Source organism: Lampetra fluviatilis, chromosome 24, assembly GCF_964198595.1.
Source record: "Lampetra fluviatilis chromosome 24, kcLamFluv1.1, whole genome shotgun sequence".
Lineage (NCBI taxonomy): Eukaryota > Metazoa > Chordata > Hyperoartia > Petromyzontiformes > Petromyzontidae > Lampetra > Lampetra fluviatilis.
Window position 1 is genome coordinate 6,651,823 of NC_136298.1, and position 25,435 is coordinate 6,677,257.

Genomic DNA, 25,435 nt, shown 5'->3' on the forward strand with positions numbered 1-25,435 from the left:
CAACATATTTTGGAAGGTGTATTATTTGCTTACTTATATTTGTTACTGAAGTAAAAGTTCGGTACAATCGACCATTGCAGTTTGAGAGGATTCTCAGCTGCAAGCAACAGGAATTTTACGTAATGTTAACTCCATGTAGTGTAAAACGAACTTAATTTGTATTCTCACAACACTCGTTCTCCTTGGAGCTAATCGGATTTCTAGTTTCTACAAAAAAAAGGAATGCATTCCAATGCAGCAATTGCACAAACAAAACCAATGACCTCGTCATTTTGAAGTGGTTCACACAGTGCCATATGAAATTACCAAATTCCTCGCAGCTGCTCACGCCATGGCCGATTTGATATGCTAAGGGTCCAACTTCACCTTAACCCGCATTGACCAGCATGATGAAGTATGCTCAAACCATTGGGAGAGGCTTTCACTATGTATCAGATTGACAACGTGTTTTATTTTTATTACATGTTTAAACCCATTTAATCACATAGGTCACAATAGTGAGCGTAAAAAACTTTTTCAGTTATAAGGCTCTAAAATATTTATTGACTTATGTATCAATGCATTTTCAGCAAATATTGAAATAATAAAGGGTCTCAATGAAATATGTGCAGTGTCACATGTTTAGTGTAAATTGTCACATAATCAGAGCTGTTTACTGCCTGGGTGCACCATGAGAAGAGGATGGCTGCATCAAAGCTCCCAAACAAAAGGTTACTAAAGTATGTTAACATAAAGATAGGACAAATATTTTTGGTACACATCATTTTTAAGGTGTCTAGTATTGATATATGTGTAGTGCTTGAGACACGCGTCACGCGCTGGGTCGGTATGCGTGCACGTGGCGGACAGTGAGGGCAAACGAGGACACAGGGCGCTGATTGGCTAACCGTTGTTGTTGTACAAATTAAGGTGGTGTGATAGTTAAGGGGGCCGCAGGTGGCCGGGGGTAATTGAGGACGCAGGACGTTGATTGGACGAGAGGGGTTGTTGTCTGAGATTGGCGCCGGCGTGTCTGGAATAACAATGCCACGTGGCACCGAGGGCTGGGGGCGAATGGCGTCGCGGGGGATGACCTAATTAATTAGGGGTAATTGGTTCGGGGATGAAGGGTGAGATGGTGGAGTGAAACGGGAGTTGGTGCCTGGGACGAGAGACGAACGGATGGAGAGACGGAGCAGCGGATAGTGAGTACAGCATAGGGTAGCAGTGGATAGAGAGATTACAGCATAGGGTAGCAGTGGATAGAGAGTGCAGCATAGGGTAGTAGCGGAGTAACGGAAACATCAATGGAGAGAGAGACGACGGAGTGAGATGACGGAGAGTTACGACGGAGTGGGACGACGGAGTTGATAAAGAGCAGCCGAGCTGGAGAGAGAGAAAGAGAGTGGAGAGGAGAGTCGCCGGAGGAGCAAAGGGGAGCGAGCGAGGCCAGCGGAGCGCAGCGAGCGAGCGGAGGAACATTGAATGATGTTGCCGGAGAGTTGTGGGTTGGAGTGTACGGAGGAACATTGAGCAGTGTTGACGGGTGAAATGTGGAACTATATAATTAAATAACTATCCGAGGAAAGACAAGAAGCTGTTGTGTCGGTACGAGCACTACATATGAATTTGCAATTACCATATTTTCCCACATATAGCCCTCATACGCATATAATCCGCAGACGCATATACCCCGCAAAAATAGCGTTTTGTGTAAAACAAATTTCAGATAGCCCGCACCTCCATATACCCCGCATGCATTCATATATTTAACGTCGTTACCGAGCTTAATTCCATCATATTAATACGAAATTTACATTTGTAATACATTCCACTATCAATTGTTAACATTCAAATCATAACGTGCACAAAGAAAACAAACTAACCGGAAACGAGTGAACTTAAAACATTAAATAAGTAACAAAGTACATATCCAATAAATAAGTAACACATAACTGGTAGATAAGTACAGTTTTAGCACTGGTAGATTGCGCACGGCGCAGACAATAGCGGCACTACGGTAACGCCATTGCCTCACCCCCCCACCTCTCTCCTTCCAGCTCTCCCGTCGCCGGTAAACTGTGCGCACTTCAAACATTGTTGTTTAATTGTACAAACAATTCATTTCAAACGTGATAATATGTGCAATTTTAGTGTGAGTGGTTTATTCAGCAGTGCTTTAGTCAAAGGTAAGTATTACATAGTGGATAGTCCTACCATGAAAAAATTGAACGAGTTATGACATGTCACACGTGTAAACATTTTTTGGGATAGCCCGCACCTCCATATACACCGCAGGGGCTTGTTTTGTTTGTAAAAAGTGGTATACCCCGCGGGTTATATGCGGAAAAATACGGTACTCAAATTTGTTCAGTGTTGTCATAGAATGAGTAAACATGTTGACGACAACAATAGTGACCGGTGGGATAACACAGTGCATCTAGGTATACAACAACAACCGCCATTCGTCACTAAGTAGCGGTGATGTCACCACGACGCTAGTGCCAGGCTATGTGCACCTTGAGGCCACGTAAAGTGTCGAACGCCCGCTGGCAGGTCACGGGGCAGACCCAGGTGCCATGGGTCGACTGACTGTGCCAATTTGCTGTGCTTTAGGCACCTGGCGCTCTAGGTATACACATACTTATACACATACATAGTTCTTGTTCTACCTAACTTTCTACTGTTCTTTTAGTTTCACTTGAGTCAAGTTCTGGATATGTTGGCTCTAGATGACCGCCCAGACAAGGCATGCAACATTGCAGTTATCCCTCAAAATTAGAAAGATGCTGTCCTCAGTGATTGTGATAGCGATGGGTCAGATATGGACTATGAGGGGGAGACAGGCCATTTGCCAGCCAATCTGTTGAATGCATATGCTGAACTTATGTAAACAAATCATGACAGGAACAACGTTATCAGTGATGATGACCTACCCCTCACCCCCCACTCCCCCACCCCCCTCCACTGTTGATAATAAAGAGCCAAGGGCCTCTATAAGCCATATTGGGCAGCCAGAAGAGCCAAGGGCAAAGCTGCAGTTGGTCAAAAATAAAGATCGAGTGTTCAAACGATCGAAGAGGCCTGCCACCGCTGTGATTCCAAACCACATAGTATACAGCCCAAATGCTGCAGAATGTGTAAAACAAAGCTGCCCCAACCCAATGGATGTTTTCTTACTAATGTATCCACCCATCCGAAGAGAGATCACCATTGAAATGTCCAACCTCTACAACCACCCAGACCAAGGACAAGCAACTGTATCTGAGTATGGATGAGCTCCTTACATTATATGGCATCATTATCACATCTGGGTACAGCTTTATTCCAAGAAGACATGTACTGGTCACTTGACAGTGATGTACACGATAATAGCATTTCAGATGCAATGGCGGAGAAATCGCTTTGATGAAATAATGGCCTCAGTTCATGTGGTTAACAACACAAAGTTCACTGACGACCCGTTTTTTTAAGGCTAGGCTATTCTTCTCCGAGCTCAATCAGTCATACAAAGTCATTCCATTTCAGGAATGGCTGTCAGTGGATGAGATCATGATCTGATACTATGGCTGACATGGATGTAAGCAATTCATAAGAGGTAAACCAATCCGTTTTGGTTACAAGCTATGGAACCTTGCCTCATCCAGTGGTTACATGTATCACATTGAGCCATATGGTGGATCCCACACTTTCCTCCCTGAGACTGGGTTGGGTCAGGGACCCAGTGTCGTTCTCGGTCTTGCAGAACAATCTCAGGTGCCTCAAGGTTGCAAGTTCCTTAATGACAACCTCTCCAGTTCGCCTGCACTCCTTGATGAAATGACGATAAGAAGATATGGGAGCTCTGGAACGATGAGGAAAAATCGTATTTTTGACGTTTTATTATTCAAACCACAGAAGGACTTCATGAAGTTACCTCGGGGAACCTTTTGAGGTTCTGACCCAAGGAGACAAGTTGCTGGTTCGTTGGAAAGACAATAACATTGTCACAGTGGCAAACAAACAAGGAGGAGAAATACAGTGAGACCCCTCTGTCAAGAGATGGAACAAGGAGCGACGTGCCTTTGACAAAGTCCCACAACCAAAATGCATCAACCGATACAATGAGCACATTGCTGATGTTGACCTTCACGACCTACAGGTTTCAATATACCATATCTCGATCAGGTCTAAGAAGTGGTGGTGGCCCATCTTTGCATGGTCACTCAACAGTGCACTCGTAAACAGCCATTTCCTTTCACAGAGACGTTATGGGAGGGACCATCGACCTGCTCACCTTCTCATGGATAGTGGCACAGTCTCTTATGCAAATGTTTGGGACGAAACCACTGAGCCAGTGATCTGCCACTGTTGACGATTGGGCAAGATATGACAGCTTCCCACAGGCCAATTAACACGATGCACCGGTTCCAGAGATGTCGTCATTGTGACAAACGCATACCTATGCATGTGAGAAATGCAAAGCGCCACTGCACATTGAGTGCTTCAAGATATACCATGGACAGTAGCAAAGGAGATAATTGAATGTTACACGGCTGAAAAATCCAATGGAAGAAAAATAGAAAAGTCAATAAAGGGTGAGGAGAAGCAGTACAACGGACTCTATGAAGAAAAGAAAAGTCGATGAAAAAGGGAAAAAGACAATCAAAATGACTGAAATGTTTTTGGAAAAGGTCAATTGATTCAAGACATACTGTATGAGAGTAGGTCTGACTGATCGTGGTTCAAAATAGTGATGGACAAACTAATCGTGCACTTGGTTCTAAAGCCTACTGCCAGTGACAGAGTTAAATGTGTTAATAACTGGGCTGGGATATATAATAATTTTGATGACTGGATAGGAGAAATTTGTTAATTCAGTATACATCACGTTATTCCACCGGTCACAATTGTGACCGACCATAAAACACACTTTTTCCACATACTTTTCCATAAAAATTTCAAAAAATAATGATTGATTATTTCAAAGGGTTACTATTGACGCATGATTTAGATATTTTCATGTCTGGGAAAAATTCGGGATTGAATGGGTTAAAGCTCTGAAGTCTCCTGCTCTTCGCGTGCAGTGAGGATTCCCACAGTCTAATGCTAGCGAAGTGAAATTTCGCACAAATCTAGTACCAGTAAATATCTCCACAGCACCTCGTAACGTAGCCATGTAATGATTCGCCCTCCCTTGGCGATTTAATTTAGTTGCAATTCAATTCAAGATTGTATTCTTTTATTCGTCTCATTTCACCTAATTTATTTGGAGTTTTATCCTTTTTACTTCTCTCATTTGCTTAAGTGTTACCCCGTGAGTTGAAATGTTAACCCTGCAATTATTTACTCATCCTTTGGTCATGGTAGGGCCTCCACTGATCCCCTCTAAAAAAATCTAACATTAGCTTGAAAAAATAAACATTTACATATCAATTACATTCTTGTGCGCGTGATATTTGGCTATGCACAATTCATGCAAATGATATGCAAATCTTCTTGGTTCTTTCGGTAAAGTCGCGTAGAAGGGAAAGAACCAAGAAGATTTGCATATCATTTGCATCAATTGTGCATAGCCAAATATCACGCGCACAAGAATGTAATTTCATTGGTGGATAATTTTTATAATTTTTAAATATAATTTCACCCTTTGACATTCCACTTCTAGGGTTGTTTGACCATGCTGCAGTGCACCGAGGAAGACCAAACATGGTAACTGTCTGCACAGTGAATGTATACCCATTAAGATTGGTGGGAGGTGGAAGGCAAAGATGTTACACCCTCACACCAGGATTTAGTAACTGAGACACAACATTTCAACTGCTTTAGAGAGCGAATATTTTTGTCTGCTTTCGAGGGTGACTTGAAAATTCCAAAGGCTAAAATGTGACCGTAATTCCACCGCTTGTTGTCGAACACACTGAGACTGTGACAAAATTTTCAAAAATTCAGACTAAATTAACATTGAATGCCCCCTTCAGAACCATGCCAGCCTGGGACCATTGTTTTCCAAGTTGAGTCGGGCCCAAACTGTAAAACTGGCCTCATCAGAAGGGGGCAAGGGACAGCGTCAATTATTTCTATAACGTTTTACCAGTCGATTGTGTAAATCAGCCATTCCACATTCATTGCACGCGACGTCAGCAGAAACCTAGCACCTCCTGAGCGGCACGGAGCTAGCTTGGCATGGCCCCGCCGCGCGGCTCTGTTGTACAGTGGAAAAGCAGTATCAGTCTCATAACGAGCTAGCTGAGTGTGACCTGCTTAACACATATTACATTATCATGATAACACAGCTGATGTATAGATTTTGAAGGCGTGTAAATTTGAGAAAGGAAACAAGATAAAAAAAATATATTTTTCCTGTTTCCAATCCACTGTGTAGTCGTTTTCATAATCGATTACTGGTTCTCAAAGTCAGGAAGCGGTCATTGGTTTCAGTGGAATTTTAGTAATGAATGCACTGTTTGTCACACGCATTTATGCAGTGGGGCCCCTTCTGGTGGAATTCAACATTCCCGTGACCTTGGAGGAGACAAAGACCATGAACCCAAAGGTGCAAGAAGGTGGCCGGTTCCGTCCCGCAAATTGCGTCTCCAAACAGAAGGTGGCCATCATCATCCCCTTCCGGCACCGGGATGAGCACCTCAAGTACTGGCTCTACTACCTGCACCCGATACTCCAGCGGCAGACCATCGAGTATGGCATCTACGTCATCAACCAGGTAGGAACGGCACACCACCCACATCCGTGGCTGCCTCCTGGTTAAACAACGCAGGAATTTTAGCCGCAAAGTAAATGGGCGGCCGTCCAATTTCAAAGTGGATGTTAAACGTACCGTGGCGTTATATATACAAAAAAGAGGAAACCACACATGCTGGTGTCACGGTCAGTGTCTGGAAAGTTCCCCCGCAAGGTGCCTAATCACACGCACGGCGATCGTCGCGACCCCCCTCTCTCCTGCGAAGCAACTGCGGACTGCATCAGTGAAACAAGGTGCCTTCGTGGTGGCCTCGGACAGTAGAAGTTTGGGTGTGTTCACGATTACATTTTTTAAAATAGATAAAGTAAAATAATAAATAAACACTGAAATCACTAAATACATAATAAACGCACCGATCTATTGAACTATATACATACGAATAAAATATTTTTATTTATTTATGGAAGTTTATTTAATACTGTACATTATAATGTGTAATATGTTTAATATAAGTTGTTCATAATAAAGGTTTTTGGGTTAGATCGCGTTATTATCAATGTGTCGCAACCCTCCACCACCCGACATCGCTAATCAGTAAAAAATGTGTCACGTTGACAAAGACAAATAGTTCACTACTTTAGCCCACCGGTGTGTTGAAGAGTGGATCCATAAGATTTACAATTTGAGTACGCCATTTCGCTGAAAATTACATCCAGCTTCTTCGGGCGATTTTCCAGAATAGTGGAGCCATCCACCTGCTTCCGGTCTTAAATAGTGCAGGATGATGTCATCATTGTTGAATCCCATCATGATTCGAGATCAGGGGTGGGGGTGTATGCAATTATGTAATAGATAATTTTATTATTATTTAGATTTGAACATCATAAAATGCGTATTTTTTCGTTCAAAACCACTTGAATCCGACATATCTCAAAAAGAATAATATAGAACAATGGTTTTCGTTTAATTTTAGTTGCCGTTTAATGCTGATCCAAGAAAAAAAGCAATCTTGTATTTTGAACGGTTTCTGAATGACACACAAACATGTTTATGGGGCGTTTAAAATCTAGATTTGGGGACCTTAAAATAAAAAATGTTGGATTTTCAGATTTTTCCTGAAAGCTACCGATGTACCAAATTTCATCTTTCTACCTTGTCGGGAGGTACCCGAGAGGCTTTCGAGACATACATGTTTAGGTCTTTATTGAAATACATAAAAGCACGTTCCGTGAATGTGTATCCTGCACATGTGCGAAATGCTTGTTAGAGCAGTATCCATTATCCAAGACCCAAAACCCATTACTGGGTAACTAAGGTTACCCATGCAAACTCAGTGACCAATCTTAATGTACTATCATTTAGTAAAATAACAGGGAGTAAATGATATTCTAAAAATAACTTCTGCATTGCCCTTTTCCATAATATAAAGATATCAGTAAAAAATGTGCATTTTAAAGATGTTTGTGTTTTCAGATTTTTTTAGAGTGCAGTGCACAGACGACTGCATTACTGCTCTGTAATTGATTATATTAATCATCAGCCCTGCTCAATCCACTGCAGGATGAAGGCCTCCCAAATGCCCCACCATCTCTCGCGAGCCCACGATATAAATTATCCATGTAGCACCTGCCCCATCGCTCCATATCCCCGGTGGATGTATGCTCGAGTGCATTCCACGCCTTGACTGCCACTATAATTATTCTTGACCATCGGCCATCTAACTAAAACTTTTTTTTTTACCAGGTAAGGCCCACTGAGCTATGTAGGTCATTTTCAGATGCGACCTGGCCATAAATGATTATTCAACGAAGGGGCATATCACCTGGAAATGTATTTCAGCCAAACACAGTACTCGAAACATCATGTCTTCTAGCCACCACGTGTCCTGCCTAATCCCACTAACTTTTCTGACCATTTTAAAGTATGTTATTGGCATGTGTGTGTGTTCTCTAATCCATGCGTTCACATTCCGGTCCCACAATGTAATTCAAAGCATGCACCCGACCGTTTTCTTCTTTGAGCATTTCATTTTTTGTTGTAATAACAACTAATTAATGCACACCATGATCCTAATATTAAGTCTTGACAATTCGTAGAAGCCTCTCGAGCATAGGCGGAGTTTGACTTCTATATTTGGGGGGGGTTCGCTTTGTCCCTCACGTTATGAATGGCGGGTGCATATAATTAATTTATTTTTGTTAATCTTGATTGTAAACTCCTGAAAATAAATTAATAAAGGTGCCCAGTTTGGGCGGGGCATTGACCCCCACGAGACTCTCATGTTCGGGAGCAAGTTACACGTTCATTAAGTCTGACCTTGTTGTTACAGTGCCACCTGCTGCTTACAAAGCGAGTTTTACCAAATATCCCCTCAATTGATTTCTTAATGTCTATTGAAAACAAGTAGTACACTTCCACTGATTTAATATGCATCAAATCATGCATATTTTTTTTATTGCCCACTGAATGGCAAATTGCCTGGGATTTAAATGGGGTTCTCAATTATTGTGAATTGGTTATCTCAGTCGCCAATAATTGCACAGAGAAGGTTTTGTTCAATTTGAGCTTACGGCAATGTGGAATGATATGGTTTGCGGTTGATTGCTACGCAATGACCAACTCAAAAGCAGGCCATAGAAGAATGTCCTCCCCCTGCCCAATGTGGATTAGTGGGAATTGAAGGGACCCTGAGATGTGGTTCTATGATGCCATTCTCCACAGGCCATTCTCTCACAGGGGATAAAAGGTGATTAACATTGATCTCCGTTAGGCTTCTGTGCATTTCCTTGTCTCATAACATAGAAATTACCCCCCCTCAATCATTGTAAGCTGAGTTTGTTTTATAAGGTCCCTCTGATGAGTTTCAACAGCACGTCTGTGTACACTGGCGATCAATGTCGATTACGGCTAGTGGGTGACAGGTGGGGGCTCTTAAGTACTGTAGTCGTGTACTATCCACCCCAACCACGTGTCTCGTGGAGGCCTGTATGTCGACCTGCTGAGTGTGAGAATACATATTGTGGCATTTTACAGATATTCAAAATAAATGTGTTCCCGTCGATCTGGAGGCCCCTCGTCTCTTCAAATCGAGCGTGCAACAAATAATAGTCTGTTATAGTTCATTATTATTCCACTGCTAGGGGGTTGTTTGACCATACTTCACCACGGAGGTCAATGCGGGTTGGTAATTGGCAGGGGCCTCTGACCAGTTTAGATTTCCACTCGCCACTGATGTTAGCTGTGGCCGGGAATCAGACTCCGGTTCCCGAATTCATAACACCATGAGTCAACCACTACATGTCACTACTGTCCCAAATGCTAATGGAGTAAAAAAAAAAATTCTGGACTCGAATCACACGGTTTGAAGCCTAGCATGTAGAAGATGCCAGATTTTTTATGAGAGCTACTCAGGGTGTGCATATTCCAAGCTACAATCATCTACTCATTGTACTAAAGTGGAGGATGAGCCAAACAGAACAAGCAGGTCCCTTGCTGAATGAATCGTGAGACTCAGTGAGGCATCCCTGTGTATGAACTGGACATGCGTGTAATTATAATTGTTAACATTCGGAGCAGTCAGTGCTGTAGCATTGAGGCTGGTGAGCCGAGTTTGATTCATGACCAAAGCAAACGTCGGTGACCAGTGTGGTTATACATGGGTAAACCACCCATTAACTGACAGTGTGGGAAGTGATTGACTGACAAAGGGGGGATGGACAATATTAGCATTTTCTATCATCAATGTCACTTTGTGGGCAGAAGATGGCAGCACATCAATTCCATTGTTATATTATTCTTTGCTTCCCACAACCACAAATCCACACTGACTAGGTCGATGATGCATTATCAGATAAGCCCCATGACCGACACGGCGTGGGGAAGCGCTCACCAAGCAGTGGAGTGACTAAGGTCTGTAAAACGTTATTGCAAATTATTTCATGGTCGTTAATATGAATGTCGGCGCGTAGTTAACGTGCATTTCTCACGGTCACACACACGCTACGTTCGGGTGATCAACTAAACACTCGCTTTGGCATAACCTATTACCTCCTAATGTCTGGCAAACTGGACCATGCGCATGCGGTGGCTGCAGTTTGGAGAGGGGGTGTTCAACCGAGCCAAGCTCATGAACATCGGCTACGTGGAGGCCCTCAAGGACGCCCCCTACGACTGTTTCATCTTCAGCGACGTCGACCTGGTGCCCATGGACGACCGCAACCTCTACCGCTGCTACGACAATCCCCGGCACTTCTCCGTCGCCATGGACAAGTTCGGATTCCAGTAAGGGTCAACACCAGCCATGTAGTGTCGGGAGGGGGAAGGGGCTGAAGGGGGATAAGCCCACCCTGATGAAGGCCCAACTAGTCTAAATTGCTCTTCATCATCGTCGTCATTATCAACCATGGTCAGTCCACTGCTGGTTGAAGGCTTTCCCCAAACCGTCACCACCACTTGGGATCCCGCGATGCAAAAATCCAACTTCGCATCCCCTCGCACAAACCGATGTAATCGCTCAATTTTATTGGCGGACGTCCTCTTGGATGCGTTCCATTCCTTGGCTGCCACTCCGTTATTGTTCCTGACAATTGGCCATCATTTGTGTACAGGTCCTCATGTGTATAATTGCACGCAATGTTGTGTACGTCTTGTCAACATTGCAGGTGCATAGGCTTACCAAAGCATGTATGTGAACACCCACACCAAACAATTTATTACTAAGATTCTATATCAAGTGTAAAAGTAGCGAACCGAAGAATGCCGCAACATTTTTTTATCGCATTCGTGCCAATGTTTATTTTCAGCCTCCCGTACAACTCGTACTTTGGCGGAGTGTCGGGCCTCTCCAAGGCTCAGTTTGAGAAGATAAACGGCTTCCCCAACAACTACTGGGGCTGGGGCGGCGAAGACGATGACATCTATACCAGGTGAGAAGCCGGGCGGCCGAGCTGCAAGAATGCCCCTTGGTGCTGCCCTGGCTGCCCTGCATTGTCGTTGTTGATTCCGGTCCCTGGTGGTCTTGTCCCAGGTCATGCCCTGGTGGTTTTGTCCCGGGTCATGCCCATGGTGTTGCTCACTCTGCTTCTCTTCCGTGTTTCCCTGCCCCTGACTCGGGAGTGCTGATAAAACACAAACAAAAAACGTCCACCAGGCATGAACTTGTCAGAAAAAGTAATGCAATAATACGTTAAAAGCAATGTATTGTTATGTGAAACACCTTTGTGCATTATAATAAACGGACAAGAAGCCCCCTTCCAATATCTGCCACTCCATTATTTTTTTCTTACATTACCCACCAGCAACATGACCTTCTGGGAGTCATTTTTGTCAGCGGCTTTGGTGTCATACAAGAAAACCCTGGACTAATTTTAACATTCATTATCTAAAGAGCTTTCTTGAACCATCGCTGATGTACTGCCATGGTTGACTGCGTAAGGTGCAAAATAGGTTCAACATACGTATAGGCAAGGACCCTCTCTTTTCAATATGGGTCCTAGTTCAACGCAAAACTATATAATACATCACACAAAATAACCATGAGCATTATTGTGGGGAATTATGAATGACAAAATAAGTAAAAGTACAAAAGCTTGTGGAATTGAGTACATCCATTTAATTTGTGACAAATGGCATGTGGAGTTGTACGTAATAAGCTGTTCATATTTTTTGGTGTTGAAATGAAGGAACGCGATTATCTGGTTCCCCTGTACGGACACATTCATGTCAATAGTAGCAAGGCTGGGTTCTGATGTGTACTGAAAATTTGTGGCTAGCAGACCTTGGCATTAGAATTTAGCGACTGAAGGTATTGCCACGAAAGAATGCAACTGTAAATTATAGTGAGGGGCGACAGTGCATTATTACATCAATGAATGTGCAGAGGACATCCTTGGTGAGGAATATGGTTCTGTTTATTTCTTTTTTTTCTTACGCAATCGTCACTGCAGCTCTTGTAGAGTTCACCTTTGACGTCCACATATCAAAATAATTGTTCTTCCACAGCAAAAATATTAACAAAACCTGAGACCTATCTATATCTCCATAGCAATGGCATTGACCTGTTGGTAAAACAGTCCATTAAACTTGAGCATTCCACGATTAAGACTGGCCAAACAAATCGGCGAGTGGCTGTAAGTACGTTTGCTCAACGATCCTATTGACAGTTGTTACTCAAAGTATTTAATCTGCATAATCCTTTGAGATGGGACGGCTCTTTTTCAGTGGGGTCCCAAGTCCTTAAAGCTTGCAAGACCGTCTCTGTGGAGTTGTCTTAAAAGGGAAAATATAAAATAGGCAATGTTTTGGGAAATGTCCCAGAACACCACCTGTTGTGTATTTTATTTTACTTTTTTTAAGGCCACAGTGTTTTAAAAAAAATGTGTGTTTTTGGTTTTTCTGTTTGTGCACCACTGCCAACTCAACATCGCCAAATTATTCGAGCCAAACTAAGCATAATTTTGTCATGTCCGTTGTGATTTGCGCACTAGTACCGACAATCATATTCGCATGCGGATGCAGCACACGATTGGTTTCAAACAATATGCACAAATGCGTAAATTGTAGTTTCATAAAAATAAGTATTACGCATTGCGTACATCACGTTAGTGTACATAATCTATGTAATTGATGTCATACATGAGACTAATGTACATAATGTATCTAATGCATTATGCATATTGGGCGAATGTCCACGGCTTGGGCCTTATTATGTACATTAGCTTAACTTTAGCCTGATGAACACATACCTGTCAACCCCTTATCAGTGCCTACTTTATGACAGACCAATTCAGACCTCATTGGCCACACCGTGCCCTTATAAATCTCAACGTTTATCCCACAAAGCCCTATTGAAACGGCTGTACGCCGTATTAACCTAAACATTTCCCAGGACAAGAATACGGGTAAACCGTATGGGTTGACAGGTATGTGAACATAAGGACCAAGCTGTGGATGCCAGCCATTTTGTACATGTGCAAAAATACATCCACTTTTCCTGAAGAAGTGCATTGTGGTCCTCTTGTGTTATAAGGTTTTACATCCCACGCTGTTATTTTGTTATCTTGGGGTTTTTTTTAATCACCATCTATAGTTTTGATGTGTGAGTAGGTTTTATTATGAATCCAGGCAGCATTGCAACTTAGGGCTGCATGACTCATGGCGAAAAGATAGCTGAAATATGAGCTGTGGAAAATGACCACGCGAGCTCAATAGAATGTCTGGGGGATGGGGGGTTATGTGAATTTGAGGAAGTGGGTACATTTTGCTTATCTGCCACCGTGCAAAAACACATGCAGTTATTATTACGGTATTATTTATTGTAGATGTGGTAAGAGACAGGAATGACAAGAACCACCTATGTTTACAGCAGCTAAAGCAGAGTTTTTAAACACACTCAGGACTGGTACTTGCACTGTTGCACATAAGCTCAGTGATAAACGACATAGATTGTAACAACAATACTGTAAATAGGGCATAATGAATAGCGGTCACATTGTAAACTGTCCTGTGTAACCTTCACAGGCTGTTGGGGCAAGTGCTGTTAGCGAGTAGTGCCTATGAAGGCCGGCATGGCACACAAGGGGGTGGGTGGCTCGCACCACGACCGGCCACCTTTAACTCCCCAGTGGTGATGTTTGCACGCCACACCAGGTAATCATTTGAGGCTGAGTTGACCTAGGGCAGGGGTCTGCAACCTTTAAGACATAAAGAGCCACTTGGACCCGTTTCCGAAGGAAAAAATAAACTGGGAGCCGCAAAACCATTGCAACATTTAAAACAAATATAACACTGCATATATTGTTTCTTACCTTATTGCTATATACAGGATCGTGCAGTCAGCTGTCAATCTGAATAAAAAAAGGACTTTTTCACTTAACAATGTAAAATATATTTTTGCAAATTAATAGCTCAATTACCTGGTTAATGGGATTTTTGCTCCTGAACCTCAGTGCACAGTGTCTGCACATCAGGGCTGTAAGACGTCACCTTCATTTTCACACAGGCTTGCAAGCTGTCATCTGTGAGGCGTGATCGATGTTTGTTTTTAATATAGTTCATGTTGGAGAAGACCTGCTCACATACATATGTGGAGCCGAAGATCGACAGGACTCCAAATGCATACTTTTTCATGTTTATATAAGTGTTGGGGATGGCATTCCATGTTTCGAATACAAGTTTGTCCTGTTTGGGAAGGTTTTCAATTCTAGATTTGAAGCTTTCGTGACTGCAATGATTCATACTCTCAGGTTTTTTCGGTAAAGTCACGTAGGTAAAACATTAAAAGTAATGAAAGTAAAATAAAACAAAACAAAAATAAAAATAAAATTCACGACGTTTCGGAGGCAACACAAGTCTCCGTCATCAGGTGGGACCGTCACAGCCAGATTAGCTGCATCAAGTGAAGCAATGATTCAAGATGTAATCCCTTATAAGCAAGTTGAAGGGGGGGAGGAGAGGGGGGGGGAGTTCATCAGAATGTGGTAGCCAATGAATGGAACGTATCGGGAGGGAGGGGGGTGGGAGGGGGAGGGAGCCAACAAAACATTTGGCGACGGCTTGAACGCGGCTGCTGCGCACGCCAACACAATGGGCAGAGAGGGGGGAGGGGAGGTCTGATACACATGATAGAACAAAGGAACGAAAATGCCCATGTTTATACCAATGCAGGCTGAAAAATGAAGAGAGTACTGTTAAAAATAACTGGGGATGTTAACACTCGGTGAAGTAAATTAAAATAGTGCCTGTCAGATAAGATGGTCCAAAAAGTGTAATTAAGTCTTTTTTGCGTGGTTAATAACATCTTTCCAGTGATTACTGAGTTTGTACCCATCATCACGGTTGAAATTATGTCTGTACATCGGGCCCTCAGGATGAACGGATACTCTGACCGTACTATCCGCCAAGCTGTCTCTCCCACCAGACAGAAACAACCACATGAAACTCCGACCAAAACTATCACGTTACCATACATAGCAGGCGTGACCAAAAAGATCTCCAAAATTCTAAACAAACATAAGATCCAAGTCCGATTCAGCACAGTGCATAAAATCCGTGATCTGATTCCATCTGTGAAGGATGTCGTTCCTGACTTACAGTATCCTGGAGTCTACAAATTGAGTTGCATTTGTGGTGATTGCTACATTGGAGAAACAAAACGTCATGTTGCTGATCGTGTCCGCGAGCACAAGTCAGATCTGAAACACGGCAGAACTGATTCTTCGGCCGTTGCCGATCATTGCTACAACTCGGCGGGCTCTCATGAAATTGTCTTTTCCAAGACCAAGGTTCTCTGCAAGCCTCCTGGCTACCATCAAAGGTTTGTACACGAAGCCATACAAATATACAAACACAGACATAATTTCAACCGTGATGATGGGTACAAACTCAGTAATCACTGGAAAGATGTTATTAACCACGCAAAAAAGACTTAATTACACTTTTTGGACCATCTTATCTGACAGGCACTATTTTAATTTACTTCACCGAGTGTTAACATCCCCAGTTATTTTTAACAGTACTCTCTTCATTTTTCAGCCTGCATTGGTATAAACATGGGCATTTTCGTTCCTTTGTTCTATCATGTGTATCAGACCTCCCCTCCCCCCTCTCTGCCCATTGTGTTGGCGTGCGCAGCAGCCGCGTCCAAGCCGTCGCCAAATGTTTTGTTGGCTCCCTCCCCCTCCCACCCCCCTCCCTCCCGATACGTTCCATTCATTGGCTACCACATTCTGATGAACTCCCCCCCCCCTCTCCTCCCCCCCTTCAACTTGCTTATAAGGGATTACATCTTGAATCATTGCTTCACTTGATGCAGCTAATCTGGCTGTGACGGTCCCACCTGATGACGGAGACTTGTGTTGCCTCCGAAACGTCGTGAATTTTATTTTTATTTTTGTTTTGTTTTATTTTACTTTCATTACTTTTAATGTTTTACCTACGTGACTTTACCGAAAAAACCTGAGAGTATGAAGGTTTTCAATATCACTCAATTTATGATTCTGAGCCAGAATGGCCTTCTGACGGGCAACATCCTCAAGAGTAGCGGTCAAGCATTTGAACTTGGACACCCATATATCTTTGTCGGCTATATCGGCCAGTTCCATCTCAAGATCAGGTTGACTTACACCTGCAAATGCAGTCATATTCAATAGGGATGGATCGATCGCCAGGGGAGTGACAGGGAAGGATAATGTCGTTTTTTCCTCTCTGAACTCACAGAATCGTTTCCCAAACGAACTTTGCATTGTGGTGATTGCAGACTTGAAATATTCCAAATTTATCGTATCATGACTTTGTTTGAACTCTCTCAAAGAGGGAAAGTGAGACAGTGTACCTCTCTGTAAATCTTTGACAAACACTGTCAACTTGCGCTCGAATGCCAAAACCTCCTCCAGCATGTGCAGGGCTGTGCCTCCTTTCCCCTGAAGGGTTGTATTTAGCGTGTTTAGATGTGCTGTCATGTCTACCATAAAATGTAATTTTTCCAGCCACTCTGGCTGTTCCAGCTCAGCAAAGGTGAGCTCTTTGCTGCCCAGGAAGGTTTTTACTTCTTCCAAACATGTGACAAAGCAACGGCAACGTTATTGCCTGTCACCGGGCGGGCAGTGTGGAGCGGAGCGGCGACCTGTCAGCAGCGGCAACGCCAGAGCAGGTGTCACAGTGCGCCTCCTCCCCTCGCTAGCATCCGCCCCGGAGCCGCGGTCAAGGTTCAAAAGAGCCGCATGCGGCTCCGGAGCCGCAGGTTGCCGACCCCTGACCTAGGGGAAGCCCAGAATACATTCAGATAATCGTCACTGGTGTTGGTCATGAGCTAGAATCGATCGCGGGTAGCCGGGTTGGCAGCACAGAGCGCTAACCATTGCACTACTTCTCCCGACAAACACACACAAGGGCACGCACGCACACAACAACAACCGCCATTCGCCACTAATTGGTGGTGATGCAACCACGACGCTTGTGCCAGGCTGTGTGCACGTTGAAGCTACGTGAAGTGTCGAACGCCCGCTGGCACGAGGTCACAGGGCAGAACCAGGTGCCACGGGTCGACTGACTGAAATGACTGACTGCACCACCTGTGCCCCCTACTGTGACAACTTGCTGTGCTCTAGCCACCTGGCACTCCGCTCGTTGTTGTGAGTGTCGCTCCTCCACTCTCCATTGTTGTTGGAGGGTGACTGCCTCCAACTAACCAGTAGCGTCCTGCACGAGCATCCTCCACAGAGGCCGATCTTGACACCGCTGGTACCAGTCATCGGCAAGTCCACTCAGCTCCACATCCTCCTGTACCACATCACCCCATCTCTTCTCTAGCCCGTGCCGTGCCCGTTTAGCCCCCTCGATCCGGCCAAACAAAAGCTGTTTATGCATGTGGTAGCTTGGCATGCGGGCTACATGACCCAGCCTGCCGGAGGAGCTCACTGATGGTACTTTGTCCAGATCTTTCAAGGATTTGTGAGCTCCTCACACAATCCAGCCTAGTTATAACCCAGGATGGATTATAGGCAGGCCAGCCTAAATGTTTCTAACCAGCGAAAATGTTCCATTAGGGGTGGGGTCCACATTTCGCAAGCGTAAAGAAGGGAGGGAATGACTGTGGCTGAGAAGATCTGAAGCTTCGTGGGGAGTGACAGACCAGGTAGCTTCCACACAGCGTTATGCAACCGATGAAAAGATAATGCCGCTCGACTGATTCGGAGTGAGACCACTGCTGTCAAACCAGAGCTGATCATGAGCACTGCCCAGGTATGGGAAACTCTCCACTCTCGCCACAACTGCCCCATCACCAATTGGGAGTTGTGGGGTGGAGTGTCCGATGGTACAAAATACCCAGGCAGGTGCTTAGTTTTGGTGGGGCTGATGGTAAGTGGAAAGCTCCAGGTTTAGCAGCAGTGCCTCTAACTCCTCCTATGAGTGAGCAGCAATTACTAGATCATCGGCATACATAACATGGTTGACCGCACCCGGGCATCGATCAGCCTCCCATTATATCTGTACCAGATGTAAATTCCTCCAGTACAGCTATTGAAGGCTTCACGAACTAAGTGGTCAAAATAGATGTTAAATAATGTGGGAGCCAGAGGACATCCCTGTCACACCCCAAGGTGAATAGGGAATGGCTCCGACTCCTGGCCACGTAGTTTTACCCGGGCCCATTCATCATCATGAAGGTCCTTAATGATCACGAGCAGAGGGTCAGGGACCCCGAAAGTACGAAGAACAACCCAGAGCTCAGGCCTACTGATGGTATCATATGCCTTGACCAGGTCAATAAAGCAGATATGTAGGACTTGTTAGAATTCCCTACACCTCTGCTGTAGCAGACGGACAGAAAATATAGCATATGTGCAGGACCGCCCTTTCCTAAAACCGCATTGGGGCTCCGCAAGCCTCTCCTCAGCATGCCTGGCAAGGCGATGTTGAATAATCCTTGCTAGGACCTTTCCCGGCACACTGGGGAGTGAGATGCCCCTGTAGTTGTTACAGTCTGTGCGGTCCCGCTTCTTAAAGAGGGGGACCACCAAGGCATCCTTCCAATCCTGCGGAACCTGTCCAGTGGTCCAGACTGCTGTTATGATGTCATGTAGGGCAATTTGTGCACAAACGCCACCCTCCCTCAGCATTTCCCTTGGGAGATCATCTCTGCCCAGTGCCTTTCCTAGTCTCAGACTCCGGATCGCCTTCAGTACTTCCTCAACAGATAGCACCTTAGCCAGCAACTCACAGGGGGTGACTTCTTCCAATATTTGAGGCACTACAGCCTCAGCAGGGTCATCCCCACTTTGTCCCATGATGTTTTCCAGGCTGAGGGATTTCCCCTGCTCCAGGAACTCACAGAAATGCTCCGCAAATCTGCAAACCTGTTCCTGGGGGTCAGAGATTGAATCATTGTTCTTTCCCATAATGATGGTAATAGGTGTGGCGCTGCAGGTTACTTTTTGATGGAATTTAAGAGCGATTTATGATCACGGGCCATTGCGGCAGACTCCATCTCCTCAGCAACCCGCGACCACCACCCATCCTTGCAGCGCCTGACGGCTCTCCGAACCTCCGAGTGAAGGCTGCGGTAAGCCTCCTCATTCTCTGACATGGGATGCTGTAGACGATGAGAATGGGCCTGTCACTTTTTCTCAGCCAGCCTGAACACCTCCTCTGTCAGCCAGGGTCTCTGGAGAGGTCTGTACTGTGTACCCAAAGCAGCCATTGCAGCTGCATGAGCCACAGTCCTAAACCTTACCCATTTCCCCTCGACATCAGGAGTGGGGGATGATGCCAACCCCAGCCACAAATGATGATGAAAATCTCGCTTACAACTTTCATAAGCTATCTGAGACCAATCCCACTGTGTTTGAATGGGGTTCTGGGTGTACACCCACCACTGGAGTGGAAGAATGGCAGGCGCATCTTACAGATGACAAGTCGATGGTCAGTGGGCAGATCAGTTCCACGGAAGGTCCTGATGTCAAGGACATGGGCCTGCAGCCGCTGTTCCGCCACTATGTAGTCCAGCAAATGTTCTTGCTTAGACCCAGCATGCATCCATGATGTGTGGATGTGCCGATGCCAGAAAAGCGTGTTGGTAATTACAAGCCCATGGGCTGCACAAAAATCAAGCAGCTTCCTGCCGTTGTTATTGAGCTGATCTGGCCCATTCCTTCCAATCACTCCAGACCAGGTGCCAGCATCATGACCAACTCGGGCATTGAAGTCACCCAACAAGATCACTCTATCCCGAGGGGCCACTTTAGCTAGCACCTGTGACAGGAGGTAATATAAGGCATCTGACTCATCGGCCTTGCCTGCATTCCTCCACGGATATTCGTCTTCGGTGGGGGCATAAGTAACCACGACCACCACTCTTCGCCTCTGGTTGATGGGAAGACGAGGCCAAAGTAGCCTGGGGCTTACAGCTTCCCACAACTCGCCGCCACGCTCCCACGCCCCCTTCATTCTTTTGTTCAGAAGAAGAGCCACTCCCTGTTGTTTGGCAGTCTCCTGCCCCGAGTAGAGGACTGCCCACCCCTCATGGCGGCAGTAGCCAGAGCTGGTCCACCGGACCTCCTGAATACCATAGAGATCCAGGCGGTACCAGTTCAGCTCCCGACAAAGGAGTGGCAGCCTCTCCTCCGCAGTGAGCGTTCGAACATTCCACGTGGCCACCCGTAGTGTTTTTTTGTTTTTTTCTGGAGGAGACTCCAGGGTAAGGATTCAGTCTCCTGGCTCTGCCAAATGGAGTTTGGCTGGGAGACGTCATAGACGCCTGTCCCCCCAGGGACTCCAGCACAAGCTTAATGAAATGTTTTCATCGTGGTTTTGTGGTAATTATATGAAGGTGGAGTGGTTACCAGCCCCTCGCACCTGTACAGAGCCCCCATTTGGCTGCTGTGTTGGTTACAAATGCCATGAGGGGAATGGCCAATATAAATTGGCCCTCCCCCCACGACACTGCCCACCACAGCGTTGCCGTCCAGCACCAACGAGAAGGTAGAGGGTTGTTTTTACCAGACGTGCATACACACGTGCACACACATGCGTGCACATACACACTCGCAGCGCGAGGCTAACTCATTACATCTTGCGGAGGATCGCTCCGCTTAACAAAATAGTTCCACAGTTCACGTGAGAGTTCGCGTTTTAAGTCTATGTTAAAAAATATATATATCTCGTGGAACCTGGTTCGTAAATGCGGATGTGCATAAGTCAAGGACTGCTAGGATAGCCGATAATGCTGACCTTGAATTCTGGGTTAAAACAAGTGTTTATGGCTGAAGAAACTGGTTGTGACTGGAGAAGCTGGTTATGACAGGGCACTGACTGTGAGTTAAGAAACTGGATCAGACTGGAGAAGCATAATCTGGACAATCTGGCCATTTCTAAAAAAGTATATACTGCAAAAAAAGAACTCGTTTTTTATTAATTTAGCGAATGCTCTTTGACGCGACTTACCACAATCAAAGCACTAGATACATTTACAATATTTCTAGATAAACATATGTTATTTGAGCGAACGTCAGCCCAAATAGCCACAGAGCCATTTTGCAGCCTCCTCCGGCACGTGCAGGACAATCAGCTCGCCCGGCATACCCTGAATAACGCGATCTAAACCCAAAAATCGTTGATTATGATACCCTGACACGTTTCCACCTGGCCGAGTGGAAGGTGCCATGCTGTTTAGGGTCGTGTACCAAGTGAAAATCGTACTGTGATGCTCACTCCACAAGCGCCTCGCCATTGTCATCAGACACTGCATATTGCCACTCTGTATGGTGGCTGTTAAAACTCCAACGTATATCGCAGAATGCTGAAACCTGGGTAGACTGACTGGTATACCCCATGAGTAATTTTGGGGTTTGTATACAGTGCAGACAGTATAAGAGGCAATGCGCACAGCACCACAGATAACAGAGGGCGGCAGCAGTTCGACGTCAACCAGTTCACATTTTACATACATTGCACAGCCATATTGTGGGTGCACTGAGCAACAGACAAGGTCATATTCAGCTATCTCGAAACTCTCTGCTTGGTCGTCAGAAACATGTGTCTCTTGTAAGCAGACTATGTCGATATTGTGTGAAGTGGCTACTTCATGAATGACATCACGTTTAGCCTCTGATATTCCTTCCACATTAAGCTGAAGAACACGGAGTGCTGGCCCCACAGCCCTGGAGCCTAAGCCCTGGGCAGGAGGTGTAACTGGTGTGACTATCATCACGTATTGGCCAGGATCATGACGATTCGGCCAGCTAGCTGCAGCTTTGGTTTCCCCAGACATAGCTCACATGACTGGGTACTTGCGGAGGACACGACGAGGACATAGCTGCATATGAACCTTATGGTGGTACCCCGGCTCTCGCAAAATGTCCGTGATGCGGCAAATGACTCATCTCGAAGAGCTGTACACGATGCACTATTCAAAGTAGATTTTTTTTATATAACGGATTTTTTATGCTAAAGTTTGGCATTTCGACATCGCGGAGTAGCACTGATCTCGAATTGATGGTACCCCAGTCGCGGAGTTAAGTACACCCCTGGAAAAAAAGTGTCCCAGAAATCTAATATTTAATTGCCTCGACCATTTTGTATTATTTGGTACCCCGAGGTACTGTGATATGAAATGAAAGTTCGTTTTATAATGCCAAGGCAGCTTAACTTTTATTTTTTATACATCATGCTACATTAGAAAAAAAGTTTTGTTGACTGGCTGCCCTCTTGGCTGGATTCCTGACTGGCTACTACTAAAGTGTGCGTGCACAGTAATGACATTACCGCGCATATCTGCGCGACACCGTCATCTCGCAACATTGATCCGGGTCCATGTGTAATGTAGCTTTGAGACTATATACACTTGGGTAACTTAGATAACTCTATTCTGAGACAACATAACTCTCGCCTTCCAAGACTACAAGGTGTCCACTTCAGGATGATGAAAACGACCTGCTCCAAGGTAACGACGGCGACGGCAGTTCCCCCACAACAGCAGCCCAGAGCCCCGGTTCACGGCGGCTTTTCTCCCCCTCACGACCTGGCCACACCCCTTTTCCCCAAGCCCTCTCTCATAGCACCTGGCCCTGTCTGTCTCTCTCCTTATTATAATTTACGACTGTTAGGCCCCGTGCTTCCCCTCACACGACCCTGTCAAAGCTTGTCACATCAATCATTATTAGCGACCACTTAGGTTCCACGTGATCCTGTCTGTTCCCTACGTTAATTAGTAACCATGGCTACGGGAAGCCGTACTGTCCCTACATCATCCCGTACTGCCCTTACACATGTACAGACAGTACGGAGCGATAGAGGGACAGTGTGGTTCACCGGGACCATGGTTACTAATGGATGTGCTAATGATGATTGATGGGACAAGCGTTGACAGGGTCACGTGAGGGGGAGCACGGGATCCAATGGCGGGAAAGTGTAATAAGGGTGGAGATTGACAGAGGCAGATGCGGTGAGGAGAATTCAAGAATAGGTGCGTGGCCGGATCGGGCGAGGCACAAACCGGACCTGGGGGCTGTTGGTGTGGGGAATCGCCTTCGTCGCCGTCACCTTGGAATGGGTCCTCTCTATCGTCTTCGTTATCTTGAGACTAGAAGCTATGCTATCCCAGAATAGAGTCGTCTAATTTTCCAAGTGTATATAGTCACTCGTGGTTACTCGTTGAGTTGTCAGTGGACTTTATTCATAATAAATATACAGAAAGACAAGACGGTGTCTCTGAGAGCTAAATTACACGTGCATAGTACAGACATCACGCCTACCCACCCTCCACCCCGGCCATGGATCCCGTGCAAATGCGCGACCAGTGCTATGGTATCTAAAATTAAAAAAAAGGTTGTGTGCAAATATTACACTAAGGATCGTGAAAATAAGAAGGAAACAATAAGAGTTAATACTACCAGCCACAAAGACCATACCACGTGGTGTTTATGCCATCTATGCCCCGAGTCTTGATGCCGAGTGTACCGAGCTACTTCGACAATATGAGCAGTCTGGCTACCTGGAGGTAACGACTCATCTGATTGGTAACCTCGACATCATGCGGCGTTCTCGCTGGAAGGAACTCGTCACCAATGCAGACTTCTGTAAATGAAGCAGGAAGGGCCTGAGCAACTTGTCCGCAAGCTCGGTGCTGCCCAGTGACCACCAGGGCGCAATCGACCACCGGTTACACCAAATCAAGTCGCGAGTCACTGGGTGCAGGTTGCCAAAACCAGCTGGACCAAGGCACATGAGCTTGATGTATGCCACGAGTGGCGGAAATACCTGCATCTTAGCTTGTTAAACAGCCTCGACATAGCACGGTGGGCTCGCTGGGAAGAATTTGAAAACTTTTTTTCTGGTTGGCAGGACGCTATGTCCGGAGGCAGACAGTCATATCCAAAGGAGATTTGGGCTGCTCGTTAGAAATACATCTAAAGGGGAAATGTACGTCTTTTACTGATTAATGTATAATATAGTTACAATTCTAGTTTGTTTGTTGAACCAGGTGAGAACTCAAGATATCTGGACCCCTCTCACTTGCAAGTGGCCTAGATCACCAACACGAAAACATAAAGTACAGTGATTGGGTGTATTCACCGGTATGTTAAAAATATAAAATATGGGATTTATTCTTCGGTCCCTTTCTATCACTTCTTGATGTAGGTGAAGACGACATGTCTTGGAGTGTTGGCTTGCACAGAGTGCATAAACAAGGTCAATTCCGAAGCAACAGGTCTGCACTAACGCTCACCGCACGCGCCGCCACCAGACTGAGTCGTTGTTTTGGTCATGGTGCACAGCGTCGCTCTACGTGTATGCCGAAATTGGACCATTCGGTATGGCAATTCGGCTCATGGTGAATTACTCGTACTGTATATATGCAGAAAGTGCAGCCGTGCCGAATTATCCCCAATTACGAATGATCAAATACCGAAATAACGAAGTTTTACTGTATTGTGATATCTTAACAATGAATGTTGTTTGTACCTCCTAAAGGGTGCAACCCAAGTTGTGATGTTGCAGGCAGGATGGAGTTGCATTTTCCACTTGTCTTCCCCCACCACCCCCACAGAGTGTCTCTGGCTGGAATGCACATCTCTCGACCATCGGGCGAGATTGGCCAATACCGAATGATAAAGCACACAAATGACAAGAACAACGAGCCGAACCCACAAAGGCGAGTTGGACCAGCATCGGCTCAGCGCGTGGTGTGTGTTGCGTGAACACAGTTCATATGCGTGAACACAGTTCCGTTGCATGAGCAGAAACGAGAGGCAAATAAATGGCATTGTATGGAGTCCT

The 25,435-nt window shown here is 45.3% G+C and overlaps 1 protein-coding gene across 4 annotated transcripts in view; it reads left to right on the forward strand.

The window, feature by feature from the left end:
* The window catches only part of LOC144941097 (beta-1,4-galactosyltransferase 2-like), a 41,944-nt gene that overhangs the window by 11,526 nt on the left and 4,983 nt on the right, over positions 1-25,435 (forward strand). The window contains exons 2-6 of one of the 4 annotated variants that reach the window (XM_078867576.1): positions 6,447-6,682; positions 10,493-10,570; positions 10,755-10,942; positions 11,464-11,586; positions 25,206-25,341. In XM_078867576.1, coding sequence (XP_078723702.1) covers positions 6,447-6,682; positions 10,493-10,570; positions 10,755-10,942; positions 11,464-11,586; positions 25,206-25,341 — 761 coding nt within the window. The remainder of the gene's footprint in view (positions 1-6,446; positions 6,683-10,492; positions 10,571-10,754; positions 10,943-11,463; positions 11,587-25,205; positions 25,342-25,435) is intronic. The other 3 variants (XM_078867578.1, XM_078867577.1, XM_078867579.1) reach the window with 3 other exon arrangements.